At 36.1% G+C, this 23,775-nt stretch overlaps 3 protein-coding genes, 1 long non-coding RNA gene and 1 pseudogene across 4 annotated transcripts; 3 read left to right on the top strand and 2 right to left on the bottom strand.

The window, feature by feature from the left end:
- The first annotated feature begins 1,254 nt into the window (after window positions 1-1,254).
- Window positions 1,255-3,543, top strand: LOC125187082 (phytoene synthase 2, chloroplastic-like). Its single transcript, XM_048083595.1, has 6 exons — window positions 1,255-1,618; window positions 1,733-1,783; window positions 2,294-2,463; window positions 2,626-2,861; window positions 2,985-3,177; window positions 3,266-3,543. Exons 1-6 carry the CDS (start codon window positions 1,276-1,278, stop codon window positions 3,431-3,433), a joined length of 1,161 nt encoding a protein of 386 aa, XP_047939552.1. The 5' UTR covers window positions 1,255-1,275; the 3' UTR covers window positions 3,434-3,543.
- Window positions 3,544-3,756: 213 nt separating this feature from the next.
- On the bottom strand, window positions 3,757-7,067 carry LOC125187083 (annotated as a pseudogene).
- Window positions 7,068-8,166: 1,099 nt separating this feature from the next.
- Window positions 8,167-9,854, top strand: LOC125187084. The gene is made up of 2 exons (XR_007170560.1): window positions 8,167-8,283; window positions 8,611-9,854. It is a non-coding gene; the product is annotated as an uncharacterized LOC125187084 (long non-coding RNA).
- Window positions 9,855-13,836: 3,982 nt separating this feature from the next.
- On the top strand, window positions 13,837-17,468 carry LOC125187081 (F-box/kelch-repeat protein At1g55270-like). The gene is made up of 3 exons (XM_048083594.1): window positions 13,837-13,999; window positions 14,285-14,574; window positions 16,077-17,468. The coding sequence occupies exons 2-3, from the start codon at window positions 14,506-14,508 to the stop codon at window positions 17,325-17,327; spliced, it is 1,320 nt and encodes a 439-aa protein (XP_047939551.1). The 5' UTR covers window positions 13,837-13,999; window positions 14,285-14,505; the 3' UTR covers window positions 17,328-17,468.
- A 2,896-nt stretch (window positions 17,469-20,364) lies between these two features.
- On the bottom strand, window positions 20,365-22,129 carry LOC125186768. Its single transcript, XM_048083213.1, has 2 exons — window positions 21,611-22,129; window positions 20,365-20,664 (listed from the first exon to the last, which is right to left on the bottom strand). Exons 1-2 carry the CDS (start codon window positions 22,082-22,084, stop codon window positions 20,620-20,622), a joined length of 519 nt encoding a protein of 172 aa, XP_047939170.1. The 5' UTR covers window positions 22,085-22,129; the 3' UTR covers window positions 20,365-20,619.
- Between the last annotated feature and the right edge of the window lie 1,646 nt (window positions 22,130-23,775).

The raw sequence follows: 23,775 nt of genomic DNA, 5'->3' as shown, positions 1-23,775 counted from the left end.
AAATAGAAAAATAAGACAAAATTTCAGAGACGAAGGAAGTAAAATAAATCAAACTGATTGATGAGGACGTACGGTGCACGAGCCCGCACACAAGTGCAGCTCAACTATTTATAATTATATAGTGCTATATAAATCAAGTAAAGGGACTTCTTGTATCTTATCTATCAGCATAGTTAGGGAATCTAAGCATCGTCGTCAACAATGGAAGAAAATTAAACTGTCGTATAATTCATGACAATGAGAAGATAAATACTACATAATACCAAATACATCGTATTCTTGTAAAAATCAACTAATGATTTTCATTAACTTAACATTTGCGATTTGTACAAATTAAATCGCCCTATGTTGTTGCTTCGTTTGAGTTCCACGTGGCATGTTAGCTCCTCGATCACGAACACAATTAAATATAAACTTACATATTTACAAATTAATAGAAGGTATCGAAGTCGGCCAAGATACCTTCATTCATCCCACAACAAGACAATATCCAAAAAATAATTTGTTTAGACTCATTGTGACTTTTATGTCTCGGACAAATTAGCATCTTTGTGATAATGAACTAAGAATCATCTACTACTATGTTAAATTAATTTTGAACTTTTCTATAACATTACAAAAATGTTCAAATGAAAATCTTATTAAAATGGTAGATTGCACTTAATGTAACATATATATGCACTAAACATATAAAGTATTTTGCAAAATTAATTACATTATGCTTTTTTTTTTAATTTCAAAACGAAAACATTTGACACTTTTTTAAAAATAAATTATGCAGATCCTTAGAGGGTGAAGAGGCTTAAACTCCTACCACACTATTTATTTTCTTATTTGCAATTGTTAATATTGATGAAATTGTTCGAATTCATTTTTAACCTTGATAAGCTGACACAAATGAAGATCAATTATTAGAGATAAGAGGATTAGGAGAGACTGAAATTAGAGAAAGAAATGAAGAAAAATGGCCGCAAAAAATGTTAATGAGAAAAATATTAAAAAAGGTTTTTAGGGTAAATATATTGTGCTAATTTTAAAATGTTATATAATGCAATTAGTTTATTCGTCCATTAAAAATTACAATATCTATTAACCAATCTCTAATACTAATATATTATGATTAAATAAGCATGTAAGACAAAATATAACATCACAACTAGTAGGGTTTTCATGGTGGCATTAAAATATGGAAAATGTGAGCTATATATAATATAATCTTGATCTCATCCAGCTTGCATAGATAGAGAGGAAAAATTCTCTGAGATTTAGGCAAAAATGAATGCAGCATTTTCTTACCAAACAATACTCCCTTCCATCAAAAAATGCAACTGCATATCTATTTCAGGAAACAACACAAAAAACAGCAGTGCAAGAGCAGCCATAGCTATTCCCAAAACAAGAAAAAAACATAGTATTTCTCAGACAGAACTCTTATCAGTCCATGGAACTGCTTCCACCGATCTTTTCGTGCATGAGATTGTCGAGAGGCAGACGAGGAAGGCTGAGACGACAGCGTTCGATCTCTGTCAAAACCCTAGTTTCCACCCGGTGTTCCTTGAAGAAGCCTATGAGAGATGTAGAGATTTGTGTGCTGAATATGCCAAGACATTTTATCTAGGTTCAATCTCTTTCTCGTTATCTTTTTTTTTTTTTTTTTTATAATTTGTAGAGGATTTATGTGTTAATTTGTGATGAAATTAATTTGTGATAAATGAAATATGGGATGATGCAGGAACACAGTTGATGACTGAGGAAAGAAAGAAGGCAATATGGGCTATTTATGGTGAGTAAAGTGTATTTTTACTTTCTTAATGCAAAAATATGTTGATATATTTGTGAGGGTAGTAATGTTGTTTGAGAATATGATTGCTAAGAATATGTTTTTATGGTTTTTGGTAAACTAGTTATCATGTGTTTTGAAATATCATGGAAAACTATTAGGTTTTAGAATTTATTAATTAGTTAAATTCAGTTAATTATCTAACATAGTTATTAAAGTAAGTAAAACTTTCTTAAACTAAACAATAAATTTAGAAAAAAATAATAATAATCATATTAATAATAAGGTACTCATTTATGAACTACACAAAGCTTTGCTTTAGAAGAAAATAATACTAATAAATATCATAAATGTGTAAGAAAAAGAATACTTAGAAAACCTAGAAACTAATAATTCTAGAAAATGGCATAACACGCCTTGTTTTCAAGATTTGTATAACATCCCCTTGTTAGCTAAAAACACTCATGGTGTCATCTTGTATTTCATGGTGGTTTCATTTTATGATACATGCAGTGTGGTGTAGGAGGACTGATGAGCTGGTTGATGGGCCAAACTCTGCACATCTAAGCTCAACACTTGATAGATGGGAAGAGAGATTAGATGACATCTTCAACGGTCGTCCCTACGACATGCTTGATGCTGCCCTAACCGATACTCTCTACAAATTCCCATTAGACATTAAGGTACTTTTATTTTATGGGACTATGTCATTTTGAGCCTCACAAAAAGACTTTGTTTTGTACGAGACAATTGAGAAAATTTGAGATTTCGTGTTATGGTATTATGAGATTGACCTAATTTTGAAAAAAAAATCATGACTCAAATGGAATTTATTCGAACTGCAGCCTTTCAAGGACATGATCGAAGGGATGAGAATGGATACGAGGAAAGACCGGTATGCAAACTTCGAAGAGCTTTACATGTATTGCTACTGCGTGGCCGGGACCGTTGGCCTGATGAGTGTTCCTGTCATGGGAATTGCACCCGAGTCGTTGCTGTCGGATCATAGGATTTATAATGCAGCTTTGTGTTTAGGGATTGGGAATCAGCTTACTAACATTCTTAGAGATGTTGGAGAAGAGTGAGTCTTCAATCTATGAGATGATCATGTTTGTCTGACTGATCCTATGTTGTATTTAGGGTTTTAAGACACATCCTACGTTGTCTGATTCTCTCTCTCTCTCTCTTTCTCTTTCTATCTCAGTGCATCAAGAGGGAGGGTTTATCTTCCACAAGATGAAATGGCTGAGTTTGGAATATCAGACAAGGATGTTTTCTCAAGAAAGGTGACAGATGGTTGGAGGGAGTTCATGAAAGAGCAGATCACGAGAGCAAGATTCTACTTCGACCTGGCGGAGGAGGGAGCTACACAGCTACACGAGGCTAGCCGTTGGCCGGTATGAGTCTGAATCCTCTACCAAGTTTCTTAATTAGTAAAATACAACACATTTTTTTATAAACTAATGTACCTCATCTTTTTGGCAGGTTTGGTCCGCGTTGATGTTGTATCGTATGATCTTGGACTCGATCGAGAGCAATGGCTATGATAACCTGACAAAACGAGCATACGTGGGCAGAGCCAAGAAACTGCTCACCTTGCCTGTAGCATTCGGTAGATCCCTGCAAACAAAACCAAGTATAGTTCTCTCATAAGAGAAAAGAGTGAGTGAGAGAGAGAAAGAGAGAGAGTCACAAACAATTCCTTCTGTAGATTTGCTGTTGTTCATATATACATATACTGGAATCTGATATATGATATAAACGAATACAGATGATCTCATATATATCACCATATTCTACGCACTTGCAATGATCTTCATCATATTCCAGAAACACAAAAGTTCCTAAATATAATTTCAGCATACCTACACATGTTAAGGTATCAAACTTTTCATCCCAAGTGATTCCAGCAGAAAACGAGCATGGATTTAGTCGAAAGCAGCAACACAAAGCTCAACTTGTTAAAGCAGAACATATGGATCAAATGAACATTCATTAATTGCAGGAACAAAAGAATAAAACAGCATCCACTAGAAATGTTTAGGAAGTAATAAAACTCTCTCCTCTACAACCTTTTGTAATGTCAAAAGGTTATGGAGAGACAAAAATTTAATGTAGTCTTCGTATAAAATATGGTAAACTAAAAATCGAAAAATGGGAAAGTGGGAGAAATTTCCACATCTTTGCATCAGTAGCGTATGTTAATGGACAGCACAGCCAGCAGCTCCACTGCCTCTTTTGCAGTATGTCTCTGTTGTAACAGCTGAACCGAAGAAAGCAGAACCAGACTTCGTTTTTATGCTTTCTACCACCCAATTGATTGATACTTGCAGTAAAAATTATAGGCAGCTATCGACGCACAAAACAGTTAGCAGGTATCTGCCTTGCACAACTCGGCAACCCCTCCAGCTACTTCAGAGAAAGTAATCTGGTGTTCTTCGAGTTACATCTGGCTCACCACGTCTGGGAGCTGGCTCAAACTGCAATTGCACAATACGAAGCTAAAGTCTCGAGTTCACAAATACCAGACACACAACATGAGAGAGAGAGAGAGATACCTGTATAAAAGTATGACCCTTGCAGTCATCAACTTCAAGAATAGATGCCATGTTTCCACAGCGGTAACAATAATTAGGTGCACTGAAGATAGTAACAACCTTTTGGTCCTGCAAACAAGTAACCACAGCTATCAATCGGATCATAACTAAGACAACAGTTAAGAAGTTATTGTAATTACATGAGCCCAGTTAAATCCCTCCATAACCAGCTGGTGAGCTCTAGCAATAAGCTTCAATTTGTTTGTATGGTTGAATTGCTCCGATATGTCCTATTAAATAAGCATGAAGAAAGTATATCACTTAAATCATTACGTGAACAAACTTTGGAGGATGAGCAAGAAGCAATGGGTAAATACTTGGCCAAATGTATATCCAGCACCCCTTGGAGAGATACCCCAGCCACATCGATCATCAGGATCAGACCACAAAAGGTCACACATAGGCCCTTCATGAGGAACTTCTTGAACACGGTCGAAACTACGGACATTATCAAGAGTTTCTATGGACGGCGACAATCCACCATGGAGACAAAAGATTTCTGACTCAACCTAAAAGTAAGAACAAAATCAAATATTTCTGTCAATTCATGAGGACATGGAACGGGAGGATATTAAGACTTTAAGCATGGTGGTATGTCTTCAGCAAATATACTAACCAGTGCAGTAAGAGGAAGGAAGTCAAAAAGATCTGTGAAGATCTTCCACACATTGGCGCTTCCATATCTGCACAACAGAACAAAATTAATACAGAAGCATACGTCGAATCACATAAGCATTGCCAGCTCTCCTTCCCGAACACGGATGCCATGAAGCCTGAACTTGAGACTATGAGGCAAGGGAGTCCATTGATGCTGATGCCCTTATGATGACCAAGAGCTGAAACAAATTTATGTACATGTCAAATGAAGATTAGGCTCATCCATCCTAATTTCCTGGCATTAAATAAATCAGGAACTTCAAGCAATGTACAAACTAAGGTGATTAGTTCCAGGCTCTTTGGATAAATATGTTGGTGGATATAGTTTGGAACAAAGTCTCTCCTCACATTAGAGGCAGATCATACTCAGAAGGCAACACAAGAAAGTATTGTTTAATTTGGAAAAGTAATGGAAATAATATGATTGATTAGCATTTCACATAGAAAATATAAAAGGATTCAACTAACCGACACCGTCTCCACAGAGTAGTATCCTCGATCAACATAATCTCCCATAAACAAATAATTTGTATCCGGACACTGCCAAAAATGTGAAAACATATGAATCTTCCGAAGTAAAATCTGAGAGACAAAATAGGATAGCGCAGCAAGGGATTCGAGTATATACCTTCCCACCAATCCGGAAAAGCTCAGCAAGATCATGGAACTGACCATGGATATCACCACATATAGTAACTGGGCTTTTAACGGGCTGTAAGAGATAAAAGGTTACTTTTCACAGCAATCGTAAGTGGAAATATGGGATACAAGATGACTATAACTGCCTAATTACACAAAAAGAACAAGAATTAAAAATCATTTCAACCAACAAACATATTTGTGTGTGCAGTAACAGCTGATTATAAGGAGGAAAGAGAACCTGCACATTGCTCTCTTGCGTCAGGATCTCCTTGGCCTTGCCACATAACACCCTTACCTAGAAAAATCAGTGGAGACCATAGTTAAAGACCTCATTTAACATGAAAGAACCTATACAAGCATAGTTAAAGAACCTCATTTATCCAATATGTGAATAGCAATAGATATCACAGCTAAAAAAGTAGATCAATCTCAAAATAAAAAGAAATGTAGGAGTAAAAAGATTGTGAAGAGCATCAGTGTTTTCCCATAAAAAATCTAACGAATAAGTTAATCACTACCACACCACACTTAGACACAAAAAAGAACATGACTAACAAAACAAGCCGGGTGCCATGCGTTAAAGTGTTTGTATACCCATACAATAATTACCAAAAAAATTCTATGTAATGCCACAAAACCAAAGCAAGGAAAGCGTGTGTTTCCTCAATGAACAATATCCAGTAACAAAGATTCTCTATCTTTACCCAGAAAAACCATTACACCATCATTCTTGCTAAACAAAGGTATCATTTTCAATCTTTAGACACATCAGAAAACCATTACACGCTCTATCATTCCAAAACAAAAAAAAAGGAATGCAACGAAGCAACACAATCAAATCCCCAAAACACATCCTGGAATACCTCAACTTTCTTAAAATACATTCAATTTTGAATCGAATGCGGTGAGCCTCAAACAATACAACCGTAATTTCCAACAAAAGATTCGGCTAAACAAAAGAATCAGCTCAAATATCCCATTCCACACCTTAAATCCCCCCAATTGGATCCAACGTCGGAAACAGGTGATCAATTAATTCGAATTCCATAACAAAAGCAATAAAAAAAACCACCTTGAAACGCGAAACCGACGAATTCATGAAGAATCGCGGAAATTAAATACCTCAGGCTCGGATAAGGGCTTGCACTGCACGAGCTGCGCGATTTGCTCGTCGAGGTTGCCATTGGTTCCCCCGCCACCGGCCGCCGCGTCCATCAATCAAACCCTAGATTCGTCGATTTTGATATGCGATGCGATCGATTCCTCCGACGGCGTCGTTGCGTTGGTTGGATTTTGTCGCTCTGGGGCGAAGATGGTGACAGGTGGATACTGCAGAGTAGAGAGTAGTGGCGAGGAAATCGAAGGGACTTTCTCGAAATTACCGAAAAGTCCTCTCAGGTTTCAATATTTTGGTTTTGTACCTTCTAAATATAGATTACCCATGATTTTTTACATAAGTTAATTTTGATTAATGCTAGTTTAATTGTACTTTTGATATTAATATCATGCAAATTTATGGAAAACTATAAAGTGGTTGATGTATGACTAATTTCACAATTATGAAAATGGTTGACTATATGTTTGAATATATTTTACTCCCTCCGTCCCAGATAATTTGCGACATTTTGACCCGGCACGGATTTTAAGAAATCTAATGGAAAGTGAGTTGAAAAAGTAGATGGAATGTGAGTCCTACTTTTAAAGTATTAGTTTATATTAAAATGTGGGTAGGAATGAGTTAGTGGAATATGAGGTCTACTACTAAAAATGATAAAAGTGAAATGGGACAAATTATGTGGAACGGCCCGAAATAGAATATTAGGTTAAATTATCTGGGACGGAGGGAGTAATTATTTGGCTACGAAAAATTATGCATGCTAGACTGCTAGTGTCTAAATTGATCACATCTGTAAAATTAAAGACGTAAAGAAATTGGAAGAACTTTTCATAATTTCATTTTCATCTATCATATTACTCCCTCAGTCCCGTTTTACAGTTCCATTGACTTTCCTGCCCTCTTTTTGTAAAAATGATAAAAATAGTAAAATATGAGAAATGGTAAATTAAGAGAGAATAATATAGAAAAAAGTCTTATCTATATTATTGTCTCTCTTACTTTACCATTTCTCCACTTTAACTATTTTTATCATTTTTACAAAAAGATGACAGAAAAGTCAATGGGACTGCTAAAGCGGGACGAAGGGAAGGGAGTATATCATAATTTCTCTCTAAATCTAAGATCGTGACAATTAAAAAAACTATCAAATTTATGGATAATTAATCATGGAGTAGTTTTTAAATGGAGATATAACCGTATACTACTTACATTATTCTATCAATTTTGAAAGTGTAAATTTTAGTAGTAGATTTACTATATCAATCAAACATTAGTAGATTTACTATTGTGACTGAATTTTCAAATATTAGTAGATTTACTAAAACTTTTCAATCAAGAAACGCAGCAAAAACAGAGTTAAACTTTCTACAATTTGATTTAATCTGATAATTTGATGCTTACGTTTTTTCCTGGTTTAGCATATAGTGATTGCAATGCTGAATGTAATCAATTGCAAGTGATCGAGAAGTATCTGTTGCTGATTGATTTAGGTTTTCGTTTTGCTGCGTGTTTCAATCTCTCTTTCTCTAGCGTAGTGATTGCAATGCTGAATGTGTATGTGTGTGTGTGTGATTGAGAAGTTTTCGGTTGCTGATAAATTTTAATTTCGTTTTGCCGCGTGATTCCCTCTCTCTGGCGCAGTGATGAAAATGTGTGTGTGTGTGTGTGTGATTGAGAAGTTTTCGGTTGCTGATTAATTTTTACTTTCGTTTTGTGTATGTGAGGTTTTCTGTTGCTGGTTAATTTTCAATTCGTTTTACTGCGTGATTCTCTCTTCCTAATCAGGAGTAATTTTTGAATTCTGATTGTAAAAATAGTGTGGAGAAGAAATCTCAGTTCTGATTGTAACGATGAAGCTTCTTCTGATGGTGGTCTAGCTCGAACAAGTTATGTTCCGCCACATTTTAGGAATAGGCCTTCGTTCTGCCCCGTTGTTGCTGCTGCTGGTGCTCGGAATAACTGAGGGATTGGTTGGGATCGTGGAGGGAAAGGGAGGCTAATCCTTTTCACGATAACTTATGATGCTTATGATGATAGTCCGGTTGAAACGAGAGGTATGCTATAATAGATATCACTTTGTGCTCGGGGATCTAATGGCGTGTGTGGTGTGTCCAGACTGGTCTTGCAGGTTATGGAGAAGCTAGGAAGTTTTTCTACCAAACTGGTGTCGGGGTTGTGGTGCGCCCATAAACACGCAGTTTCCGTTGTTTGTTGAAACTTGAGTGTGCATCTTCCGTAACTTGGTTTATCAGAAGCATTGGATATAAGTTATTAGCTCCATTTGAATGAGTTTTTGTTATCAATAGCATTTTCATGTTTGTAAGCTTGCCGCCTTCTTTATTATGCCATATTGGTGGTGACAGTTTAATTCGCAAAGATACCTTGTCGTGTTGTATCTTATAATCAGTGAATTACAGAAGCTACATTCCGTGGTATCTGTAATCAAATGGTGATGCATCTTCCATACTCAGAGCTGATATCATGTTTCTGCTGCAACGTTATGTGTATAAATATGTCAAGAAACAAAAATGGCTGACAGCTCATCTTATCTGATTCTCCCAACACTTTCATGCTGCTTCATTAGTAAATTTAACATGAATTTTTATATGGATTAGCTAGAGGTGAATATTCGGATTGTAAACAACTGTAGAACCAGTAGAAGGGATGATGAAGCTGGAATTTGAATAAATATCATTTTCCTAACATTCCTCAACTATTGTTGTTTCCCTTGGTTGTTATTGCATAAGTCTTTCCAAAATATTTAGCTTTGCCTTATGAGTTATGACTGAATGTAATGATTGGTTGTTCTGGACAGCTCCGTGAACTTGGAAGAGGTGTCAACATACTAGTTGCAACTCCTGGACGGTTGGCCGTGGATTTGTTGGAAAGGGAAAGAGTCTCTTTGCAAATGGTAAGGTATTTAGCACTAGACGAGGCATATAGAATGTTGGACATGGATTTGGATTTTGAACCTCAAATGAGGAGAATTGTGCAATAAATGGACATGACATCTGCTGTTTGTAAGACAAACAATGCTGTTTAGTGAAACTTTCCCTAAGGAGATTCGGGTCTGTTTTATTTCTCTAGAATTCATCAGAACAATCTACTCGAACACTACATGAGTAGCCTATATGTTTATATTAGGATACACATATCAGGTGTATTAAGCTGTGCCAAGTTAGACTTGAGCAGTAGGAAGGTGTTATACACAATTTTATCAAATAGCGGATATGGCGGCGCCATGGCGCTATGGCATGGCGTTCTGTGGTGGAAATGCCATAGCAACATGGCGCTGCCATAGCACAGCCATATCCGCCATTTGACCACATTGCGTGTGTACTGCATTTAGGAATGGGGCATTATGCAAGAAACATGGATGTTAGAGTTGTATTTTATGCTTTATTAATTGTGTTAAGAGTTTTAGATGTTATATTTTTGTTATTTTCCAATTTTTGAATTATGTATAAATATATAAGTATTATTTTATTTATTTAATTATTGACCGCCATATCCGCCATACTAATACGCCATATCCCTATGGCGGTTTTTAGGCGAACCACCATAAGCCGCCATACGAGATTGATAACACTGGTTATACATCATTGACCTTATATTAACTTTTGGAAACAGAGTGGACAATTAGAGTTATAAGATTTGCATGTTTTCACATAGAGAATTCCACATTTGTGACAACTGATCTAGGTTAGAAATGGATATTTTTCTGGCCTTGTTATCTTTACTAAAATATGGAGTACTAATAAACTGTTGACAAATATCAGCTATAAAATACTCATAGGTTCAATTTAACAACTAGTGTGAAACTGTCTCCTCAGCATGTAACAGAAACCGCCATATGTATTTGACATTCACTAGCTGTTATGTACTGTTTCTGGCTGTTGGGAGAGTTGGTTCAAGTTCTCATTTGATTGTCCAAAGAGTTGCATATGTGCTTGTGGTACGGAGGGAAAGACTGTACCACCGAATGGACTCACTAATATGTCCACATAAGAAGCATAACACCCAAAGCATGCGAACATAAATTCGACAGGAAGTAGAAAAATAAACCGAAATGGACAAGGGTAATCCTCTTCCGAGGCCCTATGGTAAAGACATAATCCGCATAAGAAATTAAGAACCCTCCAGAATTACACAGCCTTTAGACATGATGGCAAGATCAGTCGTGGACTCGTGGGTAACGTTGCTTCTCATGTTAGGCCGTGATGTGGTTACATTAGTAAGATACGGCAAAATAAAAATGTTACGTTTATCTGCTCGATTCTCTCCTATCGTTTTACATTGCTAACTCATTGCTTAGTTTTCAGTTTGAATTATTGTACTAGTAGTTTGTACATGTTAGGCTTATTAATTCTAATATTTGAAACACTACTGAAATTTATGAGCAGTTTGTACAGAATTTTTCTTACATCTCTCTCTCACATAACATGTGATTTAGCTCTGTAGGAAAAGACAAAGATTAGTTATTGCTTTGGTTGAATGATGCCGAATCTTGAAATATAAATGTGTGGTCTTGACTTTGTATTGAGTGGTGTTGGCGTTTATTAATTGGATTTATTTTTTTATAAACATCTATTTTCTTTAAAAATATCTAATTTTAATTTCTTTGATTAAGACAGGTTTTGCGTTTCATTGCATTTTAAATGCAGGTGGATTAGTTGCAAATATGTCAATAGGTCAATGCTTTAAGCTTCCTGTGGCTCTAGAAGGCTTGCCAATTAATGGTGAGGATTTTAGTATTTACATTGATTTTTCTGAATATTTGTATCATAAAAATTAAATAAATGTTGCTGTATCATCAATTTTGACTGACTTACGCGTATTTTCTGTGTGTACTGATCGAATATAATTATTAAAAAGAAAAAAGGTAGTGGGATGTTTGCGTCATCTCTTAAATCATCTTGAAATTAACTTCTTTGTGGAATTCAAAAAAAACATCTTTGTGGAATTATTGCTTTGTCACACCGTTTTGTATGCAAATATAAACAACTATATTTCTCCATAATATAATTTCCTCTCTCACACACACGCACACAAATCGTGAATAGTGATCCAAGCAACGAAACTTGTGGGATCGAACACAACGACGAAGGTCGTCCCTACTATTGGACAGTTTGTCACTGAACAATAGTAAACCTCAAACTCAAATGGTTAGAGCAGAATTATCGCATTTTAGAGATGGTGACAGCTCCATGGATCGAATCTAATTAAGTTTTTCGATTCTCACAGACCGGCAGTAGGGTCGGTCGATCCTTGACTCTGAGACGTAAGGATTGAAGGATTGTGATACAAGCCAAAAAATAGTGATGAAAATATGGAGTGGTTGGACTACTATCGTCATATACACACAACTACACCTAATATGTGTGTGTTTGTGTGTGTTAAGAGTGAGTCAAGGGTAATGATACTTAGAATTAGTGGGCGTATGATTTGGTTGGGAAGATAAAGTATAACCTTTGACCTTCCAAAAGTAGCCAAAAGAGTTAAGTGCAATTTCTTGATTTTTTGCTTACTTCTACTATTAAACCTTTTGAATCTATCCTTCGAGTGATAACTGATAAAAATATCAAATGTTTAGTTATATAATTGGACCCGTGATTATTTATTACCTTAATTTTATAATCATCCTCAAATCTATAATGCTCAAAAAATATTCTCATTGAAAATAGTAATACTGTTAAATTTGTTTGATCTCGATTATGTACCTTGGCAAAAGTATTAAAAAACCTATTTTTGTTCAATACAACCTGCACAAAAATCAATCAATCTAAACATATGTATCTTGTAACTTCCATTAATATTTCTATTTCATTATATAGTAACTTCCTTTTCACTTTGTTGGAATATTTGGAGTATATACAAAGATAAGGCAGTTCGTCCCTACAAGATCAATTATGCCCAAAAATTGTGGTTAAATATATACAAAATCAGATATTCAAGATTAAAATAGTGAAGCATTTGCAAATTAGCTATAAAAAGGTAGCATTAGATAAGGAAAGACCAATATTTTATAGTATGAACTACCATGTACTGTATAACCGAGACCAATAACTAATAAACCAACTTGAAAGGGAAATTAATCATAAGCCAAAGTCAAAGAGATTACTTATTGAAGATAATTCCAACTTTCCAACATTTCAGTGATTTTTTTTATGGTAATAAATTTAAATGTTTATTAAATAGCGAATTATATTGCCGGCATAATTAAGTCACATAGAATTGGCCCACCTCTTGCACCAACAAAACCTTTTTCTAATGTACATGAAATGTATAAATATTGGGATTTCATTTTCCTTCCACTCTCATCTCTTTTCCTTTTTTTATTTACTAAAAAAAGCTTCAAAACCATTGAGAAAACCACCTTTTTTTTCTTTCAAATTTGTATAGTAGGTGCATTTATGTAGGTAGATATGTTGAAGGTGGAGGAGGGGTGGTCTCTTTCATATTAATGATGTTGCCTTTACGAAGAGGTTAGTTAACAATATGAATATTAGTCTTTCAATATATATAAAACAAATTAAAATTTTAATGATGAAATAAATAATTTTACTGTGGCTTACATATGTAAAAGTACCCATGTGTTTTCTATATTCCAAGATATTCACCTGAGTGTAAATTAAACACGAGATTAATGACAACACAAATTCTTCAATGTAAAGTGTATATTCCAACCTAATCTTATAAATTATATGCATCAACAAATGTGTTTTTATTAAATACTCCATCCGTTCCAAATAATTCGACCCAATATTCCATTTCGGGTCGTCCCACATAATTTCTCCCACTTCACTTTTATCATTTTTAGTAGTGGACCCTATATTCCACTAACTCATTCCTACTCACATTTTATTATGAAACTAATACTTTAAAAGTAGGACTCACATCCCACTAACTTTTTCAACTCACTTTCCATTAGATTTCTTAAAATCCGTGTTAGGCTCAAAGTGTCCAAATTATCTGGGACGGAGGGAGTAAGGATAGAAAATGAAGTAATGAGAAGAAGAAAAACAAAACGCATTCCCACCTCTCTCTCTCTCTCTCTTCCACACACAAACACACACACACTTGGCCCGTTAAATTTAATGCTTAGATTGAAAAATCTGAACAACTTTCTTGTCTGCAGCTGCAGTATGAAATTAAAATTTCTCTCCCCCCTTGAGATTGAGATTATTACAGTGCACAACATCTTAGGTGAGTATTAAAATGTAAAATAACAACAAAATCTGCAAAGTAAACCCCCTTGTGTTGACACTAGAGACAATGGGTCCAGCTGTAATCTCCGTTTTAGCCTTTTGAGTCTACTCGGTCATAGAAGCGAAACACCACAGTGTTGTTGTTGTGTATGTATATGTCAGCTACTTGTGTACTTGTGTTGTCTAGAGAGATAGATGCCCTAAAAATAGTCCCAACTCCAAAGCTTCAATTTTGCTGTTTTGTGTGAATTTTGCTGTTTGGTTTTCTTGTTTGCATTTGCAGAGCTCGGAAGGGGGGGCCCTTGAGTGAAAAGGGGTTGATTTTAGGGCTTGAGTGATTCTTTCCCCCTTTTTTTTTCCCATCTCCATATGTTTGGTGGTTGGTTCATTCTCACCAGCTGCTGAGTTGTTCAGACTTTCAAGATTTTGGTTCTTGATCTGAGATTCTTGGAGAAAAGAGGTGTCTTTTTCATTCATATGTATATGAGACTGCATTCTTGATATATGTCTATGGAGCAAACGGTTGAGAGATCTCCTAATGGGCAAAGGGTTTTCAGAGTTCAACCTCCACTGGTGAGCCTAACACAATCTTTTTTTTTTTTTTTTTTTACATTTTTTAGCTTTTTGGCTTCACTTTCATGTGTTTCTGGTGATGCCCAGATGGAATTCTTGGTAGTGTACTGTCTCAAGATTGGATTTTTATGGATTTTCTGTGGTGTCGAGTGTTATGTTGGGTTGATCGTTTTTCTGAATTTTTACAATTGTTGTTTGTGGTTTGATGATTTTTCTAGATTCCCACCTGAATTTTGTAAAGTATGAATTCTAACCAGTTTGAATTGGCTCATCATTAATTTGGTTCTGAGAGTTGTTCTTACTCCTTACAAGATAAGATGGATTGGCATAGTACATTCTCCATGTCTGAAATGTGTGTGTGTGTGTTAATTCTTGAAATTTTACGGTGTGGCAATTTTTGTATGTGAGCCATAACTTAATCAAAGAAATCTATGATGTTTAATGGAGATATAGGCAACTTATCACAGACTAACAGCTTGATGTAAGCTTCGTTTACACGATTGGTTTGGAGGGATTGACTTTATTAGGAACCTCCGAATAGCTTGAAATCTTGAAGTAGGGTAGTTTCGAACTGAGAGGTAGAGGAGAGGAATAAGACTTACAGCTTGATGTAAGCTTCATTTACACGGCTGGTTTGGAGGGATTGACTTTGTTAGGAACCTCCGAGTGGCTTAAAATCTTGACAGAGGGTAGTTTCGGTCTCTTGATTAGAGCTGAAAGATAGAGGAATTCCTGTTACATATGTTAGGTGTGCTTAATAATGAACCATATGCCTAACTCATGGCTAAATTTGTCGATCCATGTGAGTGATATCTCAAGGGAACTAACTTTGATTTATGATTGAAAATCAATCACATTCGGACGTTTGTTAAATCTTGAAGTGCACATTAGAGACAAGGTATTGAATAAAAGACATCTTTAAGATGAGATTTTTGTTAAAGAGGGCGACGAGTTTGAGAGTTATGATGCTTTTGTGTTGAGAATAACTGGACTTCTGTAGTAGTTGGATCTTTGTCTTCCTTGAGATATTTTGCCCAAATTCGGTTACAGTCATCCTTGATGGTGAATAGTGGAACTGTTTCACTGGTCGTGTGAATCTTCAGCTCTTGCCCGAGTTTATGGCATTAGCTAAAGACAATCAGCCGAATAAGAAAAGAAATGTCAAATTTCGATAGAATGTAAAGCCTCTATCCTTCCTCTTCTAATCTAAGACCACTACCTGCTCTACTCATGTGATCCCTTCACCTTGAGCAATTTGCAGTAGAAACTAGAATTCTTGGAATATGATGTTTGCAAAAATTGGTGAAAGAACTTTTTATGTTTCTGGTGATGTATCTCTCTATTTATGATTGTTTTCGAAGTGTTCATCTGCTGTGGTGCATAATGTATAGGAGATATGATTTTTCCACCGAGTCTAATAGCCTAGGTATCGTACGTGTAGTCTGGTGAAATGGAGTTCTTAATGCTAATTGAACTTCTCGTGGATTGGAAATGTTTTGCAGGTTGATTCTGTATCATGTTACTGCAAGGTGGATTCGGGTTTAAAAACAGTTGTCGGGGCGAGAAAATTTGTCCCGGGTTCTAAACTGTGCATTCAGCCGGATATCAACCCTCGTGCACACAAGACAAAGAACTCCCGTCGGGAGAGGAACAGGGTGCAGCCACCGCTTCTACCAGGACTGCCTGATGATCTTGCAATTGCTTGCCTGATTCGCGTCCCTCGTGTCGAACACAATAAACTCCGTCTAGTTTGCAAACGGTGGTTCAAGCTCCTAGCCGGGAACTTCTTCTACTCTCTGAGGAAGAGTCTTGGCATGGCAGAAGAATGGGTATACGTGATGAAACGGGACCGCGATGGGCGAATCTCGTGGCATGCTTTCGATCCTACCTACCAACTCTGGCAGCCTCTCCCGCCCGTTCCACCCGAGTACAGTGGGGCTCTTGGGTTCGGCTGCGCCGTGCTTAGCGGCTGCCACCTGTACTTATTCGGCGGGAAAGACCCGCTAAAGGGATCGATGAGACGGGTCATTTTCTACAGCGCTCGGACGAACAAATGGCATCGCGCGCCGGATATGCTCCGGAGACGCCACTTCTTCGGGTCGTGCGTCATCAACAACTGCCTCTACGTGGCCGGAGGGGAATGCGAAGGGATCCAACGAACTCTTCGATCGGCGGAGGTTTACGATCCGAATCGGAACCGGTGGAGCTTCATCGCCGACATGAGCACGGCGATGGTGCCGTTCATCGGGGTCGTGTTCGACGGGAAGTGGTTTCTGAAGGGGCTCGGGGCCCACCGGGAGGTGCTGAGCGAGGCGTACGTCCCGGAGACGAACGCGTGGAGCCCGATCAACGATGGGATGGTGGCAGGGTGGCGCAACCCGAGCATCTCGATGAACGGGAAGCTGTACGCCCTGGACTGCCGGGACGGGTGCAAGCTGAGGGTGTACGACGAGGGGTCGGACACGTGGAACAGGTTCATCGACAGCAAGGTCCACCTCGGGAACTCCCGTGCCCTCGAGGCTGCAGCGCTCGTGCCCCTCAACGGGAAGCTGTGTATAATCCGGAACAACATGAGCATCAGCATGGTGGACGTGGCGAACCCGGACAGACGAGTCGAGAGCAACCCGCAGATATGGGAAAACATAGCCAGTAAGGGCCATTTTAGGAACCTATTCACCAACCTGTGGTCTACCATTGCTGGGAGAAGTGGTTTGAAGACTCACATTGTGCATTGTCAGGTGCTTCAAGCTTGACTCAATTTAGAGAGAGAGAGAGAGATTATTGTAAAGTGTTATTGCTTAGCTTGTAAAGACTTGTAAAGAGAGAAAAAATTTGGGTTGGGAAATTTAGATTTTGAGGTTAATCAAATGGGCATTGTTCTTTTTTGAGGTTAATCAGAAGGAAAAAGAAATAAAATTGTTTTTTTTTTTAATAATTGGTATTTAAGGCATCTCCAGTAAAGATTAGTACTCCATATCCATAATATGCATGATAGTCTTTTGAAAACTTATTAAATTGAGACAGTACAGGTAATCATATTCATTAAAATATTGTAATTCAACTATTAATCCACCTGCACGAGATGACAAGAGTTTGTTTATTTGGCCGGAATAAAGTGATTTGATTTTTTTTAATTGAATTTATTTTTTTTAATTGAATTTATCTAAACAAGAAACTACTAATATGAATCTTGTACGCAAGGATGAAAGGAGCAATGTATTAGAGCATGCACTATACGACCTCAAATATAAGCCTCAAAATCTACCACAGGTCCACACAAATAGTCTTATTTGTGGAATGACACAAGTTGTAATCGGAAATTTGATACAGTAAGAGAGAAGGAGAAAAAGTACGTAAAGAAAAGAGCAAAGAAGAAAAAGTAGATAAATTAAGAGAGTTATGGATAAAAGGAAGGTAAAGATGAGAGTGAAAGTTTCCCTTTATAGAAATGAGACTATTTTTTTATGGACATTCTAAAATGGCAAAATGAAACTATTTTTCGTGGATTGAATATATTTTTCTTCTTCCATGTCAGTATTTTTAATTTCTGGCACAACACCTACAATAAGGCAACTTTATATGTCCGCCATTGTTTGTCATTAGTTTTTTTTATTCATCTGTCAATACTTATTATCCTTATTTTTTACTCCCTATGTTCAACTGTAATTGAGTCATTTCGTTTTCTGCACTCGTTTTGCAAAAAAGTACTAATAAATAGTTAAAATGGAAAATGAGTTAAGTAGGTGACATAATAAGGTAGATAAGAGTTTTATCTATATTATTCTCTCTCTTACTTTATTTTTTCTCCACTTTAACTATTTATTATCATTTTTCTAAAACAAGTGCCGAAAAAAAAATGATTCAACTACCGAACGGAGGGAGTGCTACTTTTTTAGTGGAGAATTTGTATTCCACTAACTCGTTTCACTCAAATTTATTATAAAACTAATATAAAAAAAGTAAATCCACGTTTCATTGAGTTTTCCATCCACTTTCGGTTACATATCATAAAATCTGAACTGAGTCCAACTTGTGGCAATTAATGTTGGAAGGATGATGTATTATTTTTTATACTTATTTTCATGTATTTAAGTTAACAAATGTACAATAAAATTGCAAAATAGCATAGATTTAAAAACACGTTATTAAAACTTACATAATTTTAGAAACGCAGAAAAAAAACTACAAGTAAACTTCAACGATTACAGGTACAAATTTAATCGATCAAATTTCGCTGGAGTTGCATGTAGGCGCGTTCCTTGAGCATTGAAGCCCGTCGATGCAGAAACTCTTGGAATTGGGCTAGTGCACCTTGATGATGGGGCTCGTGGGCTATTATGGAGTTAGATCAACTTCATCATCGCTCAATTGGTCACTCCTTCACCTTCATTATCGGTTATCATACTCTATTATATATGATGATACATACATATATCATATATGGTGTGGATATAAATCAAATACCTTGCCAAATTATGAAATACTCCCTTCGTCCACAAAAATAAACTAGTTTTACCATGTTGGGATGTCCACCAAAATTAGATTAAGTCTAAATATGTTGTGGAGTAACATATTTTTTTACGTGGAGTCTATTTTTGTCTAAATATGTTGTCTAATTTAGACTAAGGGCATGTTTGATAAGTTAGTAATACCAAGATAGAGAATTATATATGGACATTTCTAATTGTTTGATATCATAGTTAAGCTTAACTCAAAGCCCAATATAAGACCAGGGCCCTATCTAATCTTACCAAAATTATAACATTAACCTTGTTTATTTATCCCACCAATTTGTCAAGTTAAGCCATGTTATGTAATATACAATTCAAATTTAGATAATTTCTTTTCTATCAAACAACAACGAAAAGAAATCATATCTTTGCATATCTTAACATGAAGCTCGTATTTCTTATCTTGTTTTACATATCTTCTCATATCCCATCATTTTTATCAAACGAGTCCTAAATAGACAAGGTTGACATCATATTAGACAAAGTCTAAATATGAATACACCGTCGACCCATTGTGGATGTTGTAATAAATTCGAAGTATATCTACTTTACGTGGTCAAGTTGTGAATAAAGCATAAGAGCGTGACTTGGAAATATACAAGTCACGATGACGACCATATTCTATCATACTTACTATAAACTAAAACTAATTGAAATTATAAAAAAAATATATATAAAAGTGCATGACTTGCAAACTTTATAAATCAAAAAATTAAATTTTTTGTTGCCTATGGAATACGAACCAATATCACGAATTTATTCAAAGTGAGGGATTCATTTTAAATCACTTTAAATTTTTCACAATTTAAGTTTATACTTCAAGTGTACTAGGAACCAAATCGAATTGGGCTCAGATTTATAAACTTGAGTGCTAATCAAACATGACAAGCCCATTCATGTCAACTTCCACTCTTTAATGGCACCCACTAAGCAGTTGTCACGATTATTCAATATTACTATTTGAATAATTACCTTTATAAAAAATCAACATATCCTACTATTTATTCAATATCTATTTCATTTTCTTGCATACGTTTGTCATCTTTATTTATTATCTCTAGTATGTAGGCAAACTAATGTATCAATAGAAAATAAAATTATTATGAATTTTTATATTATATTTTTTGAAATTTCAATATGTACATAAAACATGATATTTTACTTATTTAAGAAAAAATCTGGTTGACCAATAGAATTAGGCAGGTGTCCATTTCCATTGGTAAAGCAACATTTAATAGTACTTGTTACAGATTCAAACTTCAAAGTGTATTTTTAAATCTTTGCCATGAAATGTAGGACAATATTATTGCAGATTTCATTCACAATCATATTACAGTACAAGGTTCAACTTCAGATACTCAGATCTCGGAGTCACACAAACGTTCGATCGTAGTACATAAAATGCGACCTCCTTGCTTCCTCGTGTAAAAGAGAGAGACAGCTTGAGCTTAGCTACTTATACTAAAACTTACAATAGTGAATAGTAGTAGTGCATCGCAGAATCCTCAGATATGGAGCTTACTTTCAGCTGAGGCTACTCGGTCATAAGCATCGGGATGTCATCAACTGAAGCTGTAATCTGCAAAAAAAACAGACAAACTTAGCAGATGCTATTACAAAACTTGAATCTCTAACATCCTAGCAGCTCTAAATTTCATCATGTGTTTCTGTTATAGATTTGAAGAAGTGCAGCAATTATCTCCATCCAAAACATTCTGTCAAGAAGTAGGTGTGACTCCAGAGCTGCTGGCAGTGTATCCTTACACGAAAAATGCATTCACATTGTATCGTAATGGTTGATTCTCAAACACCACAATAGTTTCTTACTAGAATAGGAACATCAGTTGCTCAAACCTGAAATCTTGAATTTGCGTTATGTAGCGGCTTATTTTGGCGAATACATACTGTGTTTTTAAATCTTTTTTCACACGACATCTAATACTATAACTCAACTACACGAGCGAACTCTCATACCAACCATACAACCTATCTTTGTGCTAAGAACACAAAAATTCCTCAATGCACCTAACAATCGACAAAATACAGCATCGAGTGGAGTTACGTTCCACCTCTCATACACCTCTAGATCTACATGTTCCTTCATGATGTTCTAAATTTCAAACTCCTCTGTTTTAGAACACAATTTCTTACTTGAGAAGCGAGCAATTCGTACCACAAATTCATATACATCAATCTATTGAGGGTTAAAATCAACACACAGCAACTAAAACAGACTTATCACAGTGATGAAGAGTAATTCCATATCAAATTAGGATCAATCAATAAAGCAAAACCATTCTCCAACTTCACATATCACACTTTCTTGACCAAAAAAATCATAAATCCCACAAAACCAGCCCCCTTTCAACTACAAGATGCAACCCTACACACTAACATCCCCTCAAATCAGTCAAACAACATCCAATTCAAAACATATCATCAATCCAACAATCAAGAAATCAAAACCCCCAAAATCCAAAATCCAAAACCCTAGATTTCAAGGCAATCACAGAACAGCATTATACCTCAACAACCGAATTCACGGCTTTATCCTTGCAAGAGCGCACATTCAGAAACTGATCCACGTCGAGCTCCTTGTTGATGACCCCGACGGTGAAGTAGATGCTGCCGGAGGGCGGCAGGTCGACCTTGATCTCGTCAACATCGAACCAGAAGAAGTAGAGCCGCTGCACCTGGATTCCCTTCAAATCGGCGATCGAGCCGAGGCTGAGCTTCCCGGTGATCTTCTCCTCGTAATAGACGAGGTAATCGAACTGTATGTAGCACGGATTCTCCAAATAGACCTCGAATTGGCCGTCGTCGGAGAGAGTGTAGTTGACGACGGAGGCAGGCAGGAGGCCGCTGGGGAGGCTGAATTTGGGCAGGATTTCGTAGACCGTCGGCTTCGGAGATGGTGGATCGGTGGGGGAGGCTGAATTTGGGAGAGAGAAGAAGAGGAAGAGGGAGAGGAGAGAGAGCAGCTTGATCTTGAACGCCATGGATTTTTCTTGAGGGAAATGAATTGAACTGTTTCGAGTGTATTATATTTCCCTCGGAAAACTCAAATAATGGAGTGTTAATTATTTCAATTTTATTTAAATAATTGAGTATGAATAATGTAGTCTATTTTCACTAGTATTTTCTTTACCAACTTATTTGGATAATGTATTTTTTTATGAGACTCTAACTTATTTTATTAAATAATGAGTAGAATATGCTATTCTTCGTAACTTGACTAGAATGAGAGGATAAGGAGTAAATTTATTTATAGATATTCTGATATGTCTTTTATGCTAACTCAGTTCATGAACTTTGCTGAATAAAAAAAAAATTATTTTGAAAAATATTGTCATGTCTACTGTAGAGGTGCCCACGGTTCCTGAACCGGCGGTTACGGTTCGGAACCATCGGTTCGGGTTTTGGAAATTGTTGAACAGGAACCGAACCGCGAGGTGTTTCGCGGTTACGGTTACGGTTCCAAAACCGCCGGTTTCGGTTTCGGTTCTGAACCGACGGTTTTCCGGTGGTTTTTTACGATTCCGAACCGCCGGTTTTTTGGCAATTCCGACTTGATTTCACGGTTTTCTGGTGGTTTTTCGCGGTTCCGGTAAGGTTTCGGTTCGAAATTTTTTGAACCTGGACCGAAACCACGGTTCAAAAATCGACGATTTCGGTTTGGGTAAATTCTTACGGTTTCGGTTCGGAACCGTAACCGGCAGTTACGGTTTCGGTTTTAACCGTTGGTTCGGTAAACCTTGGACAGGTCTAGTCTACTGTATTTTTGTTATAATTATTCGCATTTTCTCGCTATACTAAATTATAGTGAAATTTTTTGTGACATGAAAGCGGGATTGGAGCTCTGTTTTAATTCATACCAAGGCAATATAAGCGTCATCTAAATAAATAAGTGTTACGTAATCGCATAAAATTAGTTTCATGTGATAATAATTGGAATAGTAAAATTATGCTTTAATTTTCAAGATTTGAAAATTATAAACTACTACTACTAATAAGAAATCGATGATAAAATATGAGTTAAATAATAATCTTTCCACATTAACATTTCAAAACATATTATATCATCATGACACATTTTCTTATACTCACAATATAGTGAACACACAATATACATGTTATAAGATAATATTTGTAAGATTATTGATGTACACAATTATACTAATATTACTACTAATATTTAAAGTTTACTTGTGTTTGAATTAATCAATTTATCAAGTGAGTTTTGTTCTATTTTAGTGTAACTATGATATCGTATATGTTACATACTTCTATACGTAATTGAAATTATACATAGATGAAATACTCAAATACGTCTATTTCTTCAAATTGTATGTGTTTATGTGTCTTATAACGTAAATACATTTTTTTCCCCATTATTTGCTTTCAACACTACTTGTCATTGAAAAGATAACGTGCAATTCTTCCAAAATTGAAGATATAAGATTGCATTTAACGACTATTATGCCATTTTGCGAGACTAACAAAAACGTTGTTGGTTTTGACATTTACGATAAAGTTATGATAAAGTGAATAAAAGTGTCCCTTTTCCTGTCTTTGACAAATAGATAAAATGTGGAATAATGCAGAGTTGCATTCAAATCTTTAATTAATTAATTGTGGAAGTGTTTCACCAATTCAACTTTCCTTTGTGCACCTTTGTTGATAAAAATTT

The sequence above is a fragment of the Salvia hispanica genome, chromosome 5, assembly GCF_023119035.1.
Source record: "Salvia hispanica cultivar TCC Black 2014 chromosome 5, UniMelb_Shisp_WGS_1.0, whole genome shotgun sequence".
NCBI classification, from domain to species: domain Eukaryota; kingdom Viridiplantae; phylum Streptophyta; class Magnoliopsida; order Lamiales; family Lamiaceae; genus Salvia; species Salvia hispanica.
This window is presented reverse-complemented; position numbering and strand designations above follow the sequence as displayed.

Excerpts from the sequence above, each read along its gene's own strand:
- LOC125186768 (XM_048083213.1), bottom strand. The coding sequence starts at position 22,084 with ATGGCGTTCAAGATCAAGCTGCTCTCTCTCCTCTCCCTCTTCCTCTTC. Across the intron at positions 20,665-21,610 it reads CCGTGAATTCGGTTGTTGAG|ATTACAGCTTCAGTTGATGA; the intron begins GTATAATGCTGT and ends TTTTTTTTGCAG.
- LOC125187082 (XM_048083595.1), top strand. The coding sequence starts at position 1,276 with ATGAATGCAGCATTTTCTTACCAAACAATACTCCCTTCCATCAAAAAA. Across the intron at positions 1,784-2,293 it reads GGCAATATGGGCTATTTATG|TGTGGTGTAGGAGGACTGAT; the intron begins GTGAGTAAAGTG and ends TGATACATGCAG. Across the intron at positions 2,464-2,625 it reads AATTCCCATTAGACATTAAG|CCTTTCAAGGACATGATCGA; the intron begins GTACTTTTATTT and ends TTCGAACTGCAG.
- LOC125187081 (XM_048083594.1), top strand. The coding sequence starts at position 14,506 with ATGTCTATGGAGCAAACGGTTGAGAGATCTCCTAATGGGCAAAGGGTT. Across the intron at positions 14,575-16,076 it reads TCAGAGTTCAACCTCCACTG|GTTGATTCTGTATCATGTTA; the intron begins GTGAGCCTAACA and ends AATGTTTTGCAG.